A 12,832-nucleotide genomic window follows, 5' to 3' on the forward strand; every position below is an offset into this window, starting at 1 on the left:
TCAAATTTAAAGTAATGTTAAAAGCAATGTTGGATGAGAGTAGAGGAAAGAGGCTCAGTGGCGCACAGATCACAGATCAGTGCTGCATAGATCACAGATCAGCGGTGAACAGCCAGACACAAACTTCATCAAGATACAGTTCATGTTTAGTCCGAACCTCAGTAGCCTTTCGGACTGCTGTCCTTTCTCAGATCAAGTTTTTTAAAAAAGAAGCACGTGTTGACGTCATGTCTGCATATCTATTTTAAAATCAACAAAACTCACCACCGGGCCCGGCTCTCCCCGATCCCCTCTGGCACCCCTGATTCCAGGGCCTCCCTGTGTGAAACAAAAAGTAAAATAAATGTATTGAATGAAACAAAGAAAGTTATTGAAGTAAACAAAAAGTCATTTTCACTCCAACAATGTCTTTCTGAGACGTAGACATCGTTCAAGATTGTCCAAGCTTTCCTGGAAACTTGTTTAAAAAAAAATGTAATCAACATTTGAAGAAAAATCTGAAAACTCAAACTTCCTATGTGTTCCTTTGCAGAATGATCAAAATGTAGTTATCGTCTCTGAAAATCAAGGACTTCCTTGTGGTCTGATCAGATGGTTGAGTGTGTATTTGATGTGTGTTTGGCTCACTGGAGGTCCAGGAGTGCCGGCGGGGCCTTTGCTGTCCTGGGTGCAGGTGCAGGCTTTGGGCATGGCTGGGCAGTCTGCCTCCTTCCTCTGGATGATCACAGCACGATGAAGATGAGGTGAAGACGCAGAAAAAGAAAAAAGAATGAAATGGATTAATAATTAATTCAATGAAGCATGCAAATGAAAGTGTGACGAGTGTAAAATATAGATAACCATCATCTCCCACATGTCACTGTTTTTGTATTTCAAGCCACTAATAAAATAACAGATACACAATAGGATAATAATGCTTCCTTATTTGATGTCATCTCTTCCCATACTGAAACACCACGAATAATAAAATGCCCACACGGAGAATATTAGAATAAAATAAAAGTGCATTAAAGCAATTATTTAAAGTCTGTTTAAACATGCAGAACAAAAATTGTTTTCTTGAGTTTTCAAGTTTAAAAGTACATTTTTGTTGGAAAATAACTCATCAAGCCAGCCTTATATATGATAATTAAGAATTATTATTTATGTACAATTAAACTCTTTCTGTATACCTGTAGGTTAACAACCCTCACAGTTAACTTCTAATGTCCATTTGTTTGTTGATTGTTTTAACATTGAACAACATCTTTAATAAAGATCACTCACACACAAATAAGAGAATAAAATAATTTACACGATTAAACATCACTTTGTCTTTTGTTTGTGACTTCAGGACGAGTAAATTAAGGTTTCGTAGATACATTTTCTGTCTTAGGATTCAAGTGCTGTAATACTAATTTTGGCCACAAGAGGCTTAAGTGCAACTTTTGTTATATGTTCCAAATAAAACTAAAAGCATTATTTTTTTCTACACTGCAAACAGTATGACATCTGGTGCTTTTATTTTGAAGGAGGACAAACAGATGTGTGGTGCTTTCTATTGACGAGCTGTCGCCTCAAATCACAACACTCAAGAGGCTCGTCAATAAACGGCTCGCTTGAGCCGAACACATTTTATCATCCATGTTGACACAGGTCAAAGTACAACATTTCAACATGGATGAGGATATTACTAATGCACCACTATCTACAAGTAGATAATAAACTCTGCTGAGTGAGAAAAGCCAGTTGCAGTGCAGCGAAAACCCGCTTTCGTCTTCGCCCGTCTACATGAGCGTTAGAGAGGAAAATACAACCGGCGGCGCACCACGTTGCTCTGGGTCTCTGGTGGGAAGTCAGGACACTCCCAAAAGGAAACATTAGAACTAAGCCGATTTTGTCCCTGACGCTCGCTCGCTTTGCATGCTGTTAGGCTGTAAGTTGGTTCATTTATTCCCTGCACTCTAAACGTGAGGTACAAACTGTATATTATTGTTTATTCTAGGCAGAGCGTCGGGTATGGGTTTAAAAAGAAACCAAAAATAAAAGTTGCGCTGGTAAAACCTTTAATTGCCTTCATTTAAATCATGATTTTCAGCTCCTCTGGTGACATGGATAAAATATAAAATAATACGTGTCCATGAGTAACGTGATGTTATCGTAACTGATCTCCACGCAGAGACTGTTTATTCATCCCGCTCAGCACACAAACACACCTGGATGAGATGATTAGAAGTTACAAACTATGTACAGCTAAGCGTTCGGTTAAAAGACTCGTAACATCTGAAGTAATGAGGTGTGTTTTATAATAATATTAAAATGTTTTGTGTGTGTGTGTGTGTGTGTGTGTGTGTGTGTGTGTGTGTGTGTGTTAGCAGACACTGGAGTAAACCGGGTCACAGAGACGTATATTGAAAAATAAACTTTGAACCTCACCAGACCAGGAAGTTCACAGCACTTGTCTCTGTTGGCCCACGAGGTGCTGCAGACGATGTCGAAGATCTGAAGCTCGAACTACAGACGACAGAAAAACAAACCAACGTTTTCAATAACACAAAACCATAAATTATGTAAAAATACCAAACTAAACCTTCAACAGTCAGATACTTTACTAATGGCACTTTTTTTTTTAATTTACCTCATTTTTATTTATTGATGCTACTACATTTATTTCTCTCGTCTTTATTCAGTGTCACCCTTTTGGTCACTTTGTCACTCACCTCTAGTCTCTTGCTGATTATCGTATGTGTAAAAGGAAGCTGACTCACTCCAACAAGCAAACTTACCCACACGTACGAATATAGTTTCCTCAAAACCTACCTGCCTACTCCGGTCCTGAATGCTCTGGATTTGTTTGGACCAGAGAAGGTAGGCGGTTTTAAGGCACCCCCCCCCCCCCCCCCACGGCCGTTTTGGACGCCCCTCAGTTTGCCAGATATGAGACCAGTTATCAGGTCAAACCAACAGGTGTTGCAGCGATGGAAGCGGGCAAGAGAAGTGGTTCAGATAGAAGTGATTTTACCCGACCTAAAAAGCCTCTGCATGTTTCTAATAAGCTCCACGAGCAGAAACGTGCTCAAACTAGGATCAATATTGGAGATGCTTTTGAAAAATGGAGAGAGGTTAGAACACAGAAAGGTTTACAGACCGATGCAGAGCTGGATAAACACTGAAGCTTCAGTGTCCACCACATGGCAACCTGCGTGAGCATCGACTCTAGAGAGGAGGGGGCGGGGGGAGACTTTGGACTGCAGTACCCATTTTAAACACTAGGGGCAGAGTTACATATTGCTCCTTTAAGAAAAAAACATGATTTAAATGTATTCCCACAGATTTTAATTTTTGTTTCGTACTGTTGAAAGATCAGAAAGAGTTATGCAATTGTTGAATTTGTTTTTGTCTTTTTCTTTTATTATCATTTAATTCTTTTATGATTTAATACATATGTCATAAAGTCATAATTGTTTTCTGCTTTCAACATTTCCTGTTAAACTTAGACACACTTGTGGTGCCTACACACCAGTGAGGTCAGTGTAAGTGTGCCGTATTTTGATCAAAACCACGTGCGAGCTCGTAGGCGGATAGCGTTTCTGCGTATCTGCCTGGTTCACGGTCTTCGAGCTAAAACCACATATGAACTTAGTATCACCTGTGTTACCTTGTATGCCTTGACATCAAGACCCCATATGAACTTGGTTGAACTTGGTTGAATACACGTGTATGTATCACGTGTATACATGTGTATGTATCACGTTTCTGCGAATCTGCATTGTTGAGGTTTCACAGAATGTTGAAAAAAAGACGGTTTGGCTAGAAAAACGCTGTGTAAAAGCTGATCGAGGTTCTTTTTTGCTTTGCTAAATGAATCCACATCACTCTGACTTTTGAAATCCCATTTTGGGATTTAGTCTCTGAGACTAAGATCTTTTAAAACCTCAAGTGTCTACACTCTCGGGTTTAGACTTTGGTCTTTGTGTTTCGCTTTTCTTTTCCATTTTTATATTTTTACTTTTACTGTTTTGTATTTGCATTTAGAATATCATTTGGAATTTTTTCCCCTCCTAGCGGGGGGAGTTCACAGTTATTTCCCCCCCCCCCCCCCCCGGGGGGTAATCTAGAGTCCTATACCAGGGGTTATTCTTGAATCTAATTATTCTAGAAATTAATGTTAGGCAGATAATCCTGGGGCTGTGATTATAACTTGTTCATCCGCCCTCCAAAGGGTGTTAGAGGAGTAATTTTACATAGCTCCTTCCACTAGGAGAGAGTAGACTAGCAGGTTGGTAGGGAGCGAGCTCTCATTTAGTTTTCTAATTAGTTAACTAATATGTGGTGAGCTTCCGTTAGCTATAGTAAAGTTATTCACCACTTTTTGCATGTCCACGACATGCTACAGTACACAAGAACAAAAACAAAAAGTTTGAAAAAGTCAATTAAAATAATTTGTTATGCAAGTCCACAGAAGAATCAGCTGCAGTCTGCACGCTGTGGACAAATCCTTCATAACGTATTCTTCTGATCTTCCATAACTAAAAGGATAAACTAAGTGATGCATGAAGTTTTTTGGGTTGGATCTACAGTGTCATCCTTTTTCATTTGGACTGAAAAGAGGGAAAGTTAAGATGTGTTGAAAAACAAATTTAAAGTAAATCAGCAGGGGGCATTTTAATCAAAACCTGAGTAGAATTTGAATCGTTGGGATTACGATAAACTGGAACAAATCATTGGATGTTCCAAAGCCTAAAAAAAATTATAATCCTGTCTTTGTTAGACTAAAAAAACAGATTACCTCCACTTTACAGCTTCCCTTTGATCCTGCACAGGTGCATTTTCAGTTTGTCTATCGAGGTGTGGGGACTTCTTGGAAACCAAATGAGATTATCAGTCAAGGGGTCTTGAGATCCATGACGTGAGGTTGCATAAAAATCAATACTGAAGTCCTAAAAAGAACAAATCAAGCTGCTCCTGGATGTGTTTGAACATTAACAGTGAGGATCTGTGTTCTGCTCTGAGGTTATAAATTGTTAAATCAGGATTAGCAGCTGGGTTAAAGACCTCTTTAAAGGCTGATATCCCGACCTGTGTTTTATTTTATTCTGTGACTGCTCAGTTTTCTCACAACTGTGTCGTCAGGTTAAAAAAAGAGATTCTCTCTTCAAAGGGAGATCCATCCAATCAGACGCTGAGTCAGTCTCTGTGCTATTTCTGGAAGACAGGATGCAGATTGATTTGTTTGCGTCACAAAACTGCTGAAGGAAGTGACTTTGATGAAGATTATCAGACATGAGAAAACCTTTGTGGCAGCATCAGATCTGATCAAGAGGTTATTATTTGTTACTCCTGTAAAATGTACCTGCATTTACATGTAGCTTCAAATTCTGATTATAATCCTTTTAGTCGACAACAAGCCCGCCCATGAGGGGGGATAAAGAGGGACAAAGGGGAAAGAGTCGCATGGGGCCGAGTCGCATGGGGAGGGGCCAAGGAGGTTAGCAGAAAACAGAAACAGAAAACATGTTCCTTCCTAATTTTAAGCGACAATGACCACATCTTATTTTAAAACTTACCGTAAAATCCGGAATATAACTCGCACTCTGTTTTGAAGGTCTTTTAGAGAGAAAAAAAAGTTGAAAAACTTTTTCAACTTTTTTCCTGCGGGACGATTTATATTGTGTTCGGCAATGTCTACAACATGCAGTTTCTGTGCAGCTGTGTTGCTCTTAATGTCCCGTCTTTTTTCACGTTCGGGAGTTTGCGTTCCTACTAGCTACAGTACGGTGGTTGAGCTCTCAGCCTGCTGCAGGGAAAGTTGTGAGTAACGGACTCCTAGCTTGCGAGCTGCGCTGCCCGACTCCGCTGGTCACTCTTTAACTTTAATATAAAACTCTTTCAATCAAAAGAGCACTCGACAAGGTTTATTTACGGAACAATAATACCACTGTTTTCTGTAAATGCATGATTATGACCTCGTGAGGAAGAAAATATGTGGAAAAAGTCGCGCAGCCAGACTAGTCTGTGTCACCGTCTTTCCCAGCACAGCGTGCACTCAGATTTCAATACACAATGAATGGGGATGTGTTTTTAATCACGTCAGGTCGCAGTTAGGGGCTGCTGCACCCGATGTAATGACGGCGCGTGTTTCAGTATTTTATACTGGTATATTGGTCACACCGGTGTATAAGACGCAGCCAACTTCTAAGACGAAACATAGGTATTAAAAGTGTTTCTTATACACCGGATTTTACAGTAATGCTCTCTCAAGGCCCTGACACACCAAGAGATCGTCAGCCGTTGGTCCTAGTTGGACAGGTTGGCTGTCGTCGCCCTAGGTTTTGCGTTGTGTCCGGCTCCATCGCTACCCATCGGCCTTTTTTTTTCCGATTCAGGCGAATCGGTGAAGTCTCTGATTGGCTGTTGGGAGGTTTCATTTATCTTCAGCTCTCGACACAGGTTATGATTCTCCATTAGTAGGCTACCTATAATACGAGTGGTGACCAACAGCGGTGTTATCTCGTATCATAACAACGGACTACCGCCGCCTGCTGGCATGGAGAGGTATTTCCTTTCACGCATGAGCAGAACGTACGTGGTGGTTGGCCGTCAACTGTAGTCTTTGCGGTGTGTTCCAGTGCAACTTTTTGGCCAAGACAAAAGGTGACGCAAAAGTCAGCATTCCTCGCCACTAGTTCTTTGCAGTCTGCTTGGCGTGTCAGGCCAACAATTTTTTTTTAAAAAAGCAACAAAAAAAACACTAATTTTATTTATTGTTGCTTCAGTAAAAAGTAGCCTATTTTAAATTCTTCTTAAAATGATATGAACCTTTTTATTAAATGTTTCCGACGTAAGCGGGCCCAGTGAACGTTACTGTTATACCCGTTCTGTTGGAGTAGAACCATTCCAGGATGCACCAAGTTTTATGGCAGAAATGGAAGAAGAAGAAAAGGAGGACGCTGTCTCTCTCTGGGCTCCTGAAGGTTGTGTGAACTAGTTTTATCAGCTAACGTGTTATTGGGATCATAGCGTCGTGTGGCCCTCTCCACTGAGCGTGCATGTGCTTATGTATATTTTAGTGTGGGTATGTCCGTGCACGTGCTGTCCTCACCGGCGCAGAGTTGTCCTTGTTATCTCTGGAGCGGACCATCCTGCCCAGAACCTCCGTGCCGTCAGTCGTGATGTTCCCCGCTGCGTTGATGTTCTTCTCGGCCACCATCTTGCAGTCGATCAGCACCTTCGCGCTCGTCTTGCTGATTGCAATGTGGAGCTGCAGGAGAGAAAACATCAGACTCAATAATTTCAGGTCTTCTTTAAACTTTTGTGTTTTGAGCTTTAAGACCTGAGGAGATGCGCTAAAAATCACCTGAACAAACAGCCGACCAGTTCAGTAGTTTACTATCTTTCAAGCAGAATCTAAGGCGTGAAAATAAATCCAATCCTCTTCATTTTAGATCAGTTGCATCTGCATGATCCAGTTTGGACCTTTTTTTAGACTGACCTTCCACAGAAGGATCGATGCTTTACCAGGTTTAGTATCTGCAGCCTGTACAGGGTTTCAACTCTACATGCTGTGGTTAAACAGCGCCCTCTACCTGATTCACATTGTAAAGTTAACGAGCAGATTTCCCTCCAAATTCAATCTGACACTTTGGACACGCTGGATCCAAAGTGATTTAAAGCAACAAATCTGATCTATTCTGATCCCAGCAGAGGGCTGATTCTGACCGGATTACAGGAACTAACTGTGAGAAAATTTTACAAAACAACTTCAACCATATGACCTGATGAGTAACTTATTACTTTGTCCAACTCCATTAAATATAAATCCCAGTAAAACACAAAAAAATCAGGTTTGTTCAGGAACGTCCATTTAATTATACAAAGCTAAATATGGTCAACAAAGCATTTTAAAGATAGAAAATAGGCCTTCATGATTAACGTGATGATCAACGTCTGTAATGAATGCATTCATTATTTTTTATCTCGTGTTATTTTGTCCCTTTAGGCTCCCTGTAGATCAGGGGTGTCAAACTCATATTGGGTCAGGCCGGATTTGTTCCAATGAGGCCTCAAATGGGCCGGACTAATTTTGACTCTAAACATAAAGTATAAAGTATATATAGGCTGCCGTATGATTATTTTAAAATCTAAATTAACTACTTTTATCGAGAACTTTATGTTAACAGTAACAAAACAGGTCAGGCATAAATTTTTATGCTATCCTTGCATCATAAGATAAAAATATCTATTTCAAATTTTAAAAAAATGTGGCATTCACTAAAGATGAAGGTTACAGATTTAAAACACATAATCTCTGTCATTGCAAACTGTACTTTATTTTTTAATATTGCTATTCAAGGTTATAGAAACCTTGACACAGGAGTTATTCTACCTGCCCTGGGATCAGTGCATTAATAATACAGAGTACAGTGAAGAGAGAGAGGGACAGAGAGAGAAAGTGAGAGAGAGAGAGAGAGAGAGAGAGAGAGAGACTTTAGATGTGTAGGTGTCAGACCACAGCACAGTTTGCACTCTTTAAGGTTCATCACAGACAGAACCTGCTCACATGAATATGTTTCAGAGTGTCTGTGATGCAAATATGATGTCATCTTTGGGTATTTTAGTGCAAGGCATTATAAAACGATCTAATGTTTCCAAACGAACAGACGTGCGCTTCAGCGTTGCGCAGTCTGATCAGCTCCGTGTTGAATTCCACTTTGTCAACTGAGTAAACTCAGTTAAACAACTTTTAATAAGAGACTGGCAGTCCGTTCTGCTACGTGTCCACACTACCGTGATCTAACTCTGACACTGACTTGTATGCGCCATGAATCTCTGCCATCTCCGTGCGTAATTCAAGGAATAATATTAGCGCTCCGCGGTTAAACCAACTGACCACAGTATGATCGGACAGCCTGTGCGTGATCTCGTTTTTGGATAAGAAGGACATTTTCAGTATTTATTACATATTACAGACTGATGAAAGCTGGTGATAAAGGCGCAACAGCAGGCTACTAGAAGTGTTTCAACTGAAAAGTGATCCGCACAACACTTTCACATCTGGGTGACCTAAAAATGAACCATCTGTAAATAAAATCAGTTAATATCATTATTAAATTACTGTTTTTACCATAATCAGAGGTAAAATAAGTTGGGAGATGTATCAGGCTTAATGCCGGTGTCCGCAAACTACACCGAGTTCTGGATGTGGTGAGACAGGCTGGCCCATTACGCATGACGGAGAGGAGTGTTTTTAAACTGGACGAGCTGCTCTTTGTGGCTCACTCCAGGAAGGAAGCAGTGTTATTATCAGCCAAACTTTTGGTTTTCATCAGTCAAGCCAGGAGAAACTGGTAAGAAGTGTGGACAGAACTGAAGACCGCCCGGATGCACGCGCAGTGCAGCTGCGTGCCTGTGGTTAAGTCCTGTAGCTCTAAGAAAATTCTGGCAACTTGTGAGCAGATAAAAGTAAAAGTAAATGTGAATGTGTTTTCTCTTCTATTGCTGCAGTGGAAGTGCTTTTTTGTGCTAAACAAATCAGACATGCTTTCTTGTTTTCTTTAAATCTCCATTTTCTTTACGCTGCAATTAAATTCACAGAATGTTGAAAAGGCTGTTTGGATATTCAAAACCACACAGAGCTCAAAGGAAGACTGTAAACACTAAAGTCACTGCACTGTAATTTAGATTCTGCATTTCTGAATGCTGATGTGTAAGCAATACTTATGAGACAAAGTAAGAAAATACACCCCATGTTTCTTCTTGGACATGAAATTAAAAGTTTTCATTTCACTGTTCTCAAAAGCTGTTTCGCAGCTCTCAAAAGAGTTTGGAGTTTCAGAGAGAGAGAGAGAGAGATCAGAGGAAAAATATAAAGCATGTTATTTTCATTTGGTGGAAATAAATTACTGTTCAGCATCCACAGATGATTGCAGTCTACAAAATTATACTGTTTCACATACAGCAGGGTTTAGACAAAGAGCGCCTTCCCAACGCTGCATCAGTGAGTTTCATTTAAAGCTCAGAAATCCATCCGTCAGAGAAGACCTAACTTTGCTGGGCAGTTTCATTTTTCCTTGGTTATTACTTTAAACTAAAGGTCCCGACTTTGCATTAAAAAGTATTTTCTGCTCATTGTGATTCTCAGAGCATTTTTAAACACTCCAACGAATCATTGATACGTACAGCCGAGTATCATCTGCGTAGCTATGACAGTTTATGAAGTGATTCAAACACTACAATATTCCTCAAAGCTGTGAAATTACAGCTTTAAGTTCGCTGTGAGTCAATAAAAAATCTTCCTATAAAAAAGTGTAAACGTGTTTCGGTAGCTTCATCCACAGGAATGCTGAGATCACCATCATCAGAAGTCCTTCAATTAATCAATCCATCCTTCTGTCCGTCAATCCATCCATAAATATTTCCATCCATCCATCAACTCATCCATCCATCCATCCATCCATCCATCAACTCATGCATCCATCCATCCATCCATCAACTCATGCATCCATCCATCCATCAACTCTTTCATCCATCCATCCATCCATCCATCCATCAACTCATCCATTCATCCATCAACTCTTTCATCCACCCATCCATCCATCAATATATCCATCCATCCATCAACTCATCCATCCATCCATCAACTCTTTCATCCACCCATCCATCCATCAATATATCCATCCATCCATCAACTCATCCATCCATCAATATATCCATCCATATATCCATCCATCCATCAACTCATCCATCCATCCATCAACTAATCCATCCATCAACTCATCCATCCATCAACTCTTTCATCCACCCATCCATCCATCAATCAATATATCCATCCATCCATCAACTCATCCATCCATCAATATATCCATCAACTCATCCATCAACTCATCCGTCCATCAATATATCCATCAACTCATCCATCCATCAACTCATCCATCCACCCATCCATTCATCCATCCATCAATATATCCATCCATCCATCAACTCATCCATCCATCCATATATCCATCCATCCATCAACTCATCCATCAACTCATCCATCCATCAATATATCCATCTAACCATCCATCAACTTATCCATCCTTCCAATCATCCATCCATCCATCATTCTTCATCTATCCATTCATTCATCCATCCATCAGTAGTGTTAATAGATTTGTTGTCTGGTGGTGTTTATCATAACCCTTTGAGTCTTTACTGTTATAATTTACTCCTCAGAGCTCTTAGAGACAAAACAAAACTTTATTTTGAAACTGCTTCTTTCCATAAAACAGCCACAACGTTTAGAAGCAGCATCAGTAAAAGTTGAGGACGCAGCAATTATGATTTTCTGTCTGGGTTGATCGTGAGTTTGCTCAGTCAAAGTGAAAGTTCACAGCTGCTCTGAAATCTGCTCTAAAAGTGATTTTTCAAACCGAGAAGAACTTTGTCAGCAGTGAGAGAAACTGTGTCGATGTATTATTGTTTCAGTGTGAATTAACTCTCCTGTATAAAATCAACAGGACATGTAGTATCAGTCAAACTAATTTTGATCTGATGAATAAAGTTAAAACCAACTTAAAGATAACTAATTGATATGTATAATCGAGAATCATCTGCGTAACGATGTGATTCCTCATAATATTAGCTAAAAGAAGCACATTTAAGGTGAAAAGAAGCGGTCCAAGCACAGAACCTTGTGGAACTCCGTGATTATGATGGTGTGTAAAACATAAAATATGTGAATTGCGGTTAATTAATCTGGTAAGAAATTTGAGGCCTGAGGTCTACAAGGAAATAAAGTGTCAGATCTGCCCTTGCAGCCAAGTTTTCGGCTAAATGTATCCAAAAGTATCAGGGTTAGAATACAATGAAGTCATGGTGGCTTATTTTTAACAGGTCATCCAGATTTAAAGCTGCTGTATCTAAGATAGTCACTCTGTCTACTGCATTCACATTGTGTGTGTGTGTTTGTGTGTGTGTTTCAAAGACATACTGTGCACATTTAAATTGACTTCAGAAGTCTTATGACCCTGCATACTGTAACTTTAATCCTGTGGAGTGTGACTTGTGAAGCGACTCTCTTATCAGTCTTAAAACCTCAATGAAAGGACTTTGTCACTCCTGTCATATTGCCGAGATATCAGTTTTTCAGGAATTAAGAAACACAGACAGCCGGGAACATTCAACGTTTATCTAAGGACTGTGGAAAGTGTCAGCTGCAGAAAAGCTGAACTTTTGTGACCCAAAGGGAACCGCCGACTTCAATAAAGTAAAGACAGGACAAAGTTAGGTGCCTCTACGGAGATAAGCTACATCCTCTGATCCATAATCACATAAACTTATACGAATGTCAGAGAGACGTTCAGGTAGGAACTGCAGGTACTGTACTGGTCCTTTAGGATTATAAGATGAAGTATGTACTGTCACACACACACACACACACACACACACACACACACACATCTGCAGCGCGTGGAACAAAAGGTGGAGAGGTAAGCAGGGGTAAGCTGTGCTGACAGCAAGCAGACGGAAGTGAGAGCAGATCAGTCAGTGAGTCCTGGTTCAGGATCAGGGCATGACACAGTCTGCTGTCTCCCTGCTCAGCTCAGGTTCAGAAAAGAGAAAGGAAGAGAGGAAGTACGGATGGACAACTCAGTAAAAAATAAACTTCAGATATAAACATGTGGACTAATCGTCTGTTTGCAGCTCAACCCGAGAACCTCTGGAGTTTTTCAGGTGTGAACGAGCCTTGAGTGGAGATTTCTTTGTTTCCTGCCTTGTTTTTTTTATAATGTTCACACATGCAGCTCCTCTTGAAAAACTCCTCAAGTCTTCGTGCTGAGCGTCATGTGTGAACACAAACATCTGAATGTTT

General features: G+C 40.2%; 1 protein-coding gene across 5 annotated transcripts in view; it reads right to left on the bottom strand.

The window, feature by feature from the left end:
• Positions 1-12,832, bottom strand: part of col14a1b (collagen, type XIV, alpha 1b) — a 112,760-nt gene that overhangs the window by 18,235 nt on the left and 81,693 nt on the right. For all 5 annotated transcript variants that reach the window (XM_061059223.1, XM_061059219.1, XM_061059218.1 and 2 more), the window contains 4 exons: positions 7,082-7,240; positions 2,416-2,493; positions 628-714; positions 265-318 (listed from right to left, as the gene is read on the bottom strand). In XM_061059223.1, coding sequence (XP_060915206.1) covers positions 265-318; positions 628-714; positions 2,416-2,493; positions 7,082-7,240 — 378 coding nt within the window. The remainder of the gene's footprint in view (positions 1-264; positions 319-627; positions 715-2,415; positions 2,494-7,081; positions 7,241-12,832) is intronic.

This window comes from Labrus mixtus, chromosome 16, assembly GCF_963584025.1.
Source record: "Labrus mixtus chromosome 16, fLabMix1.1, whole genome shotgun sequence".
NCBI classification, from domain to species: Eukaryota; Metazoa; Chordata; class Actinopteri; order Labriformes; family Labridae; genus Labrus; species Labrus mixtus.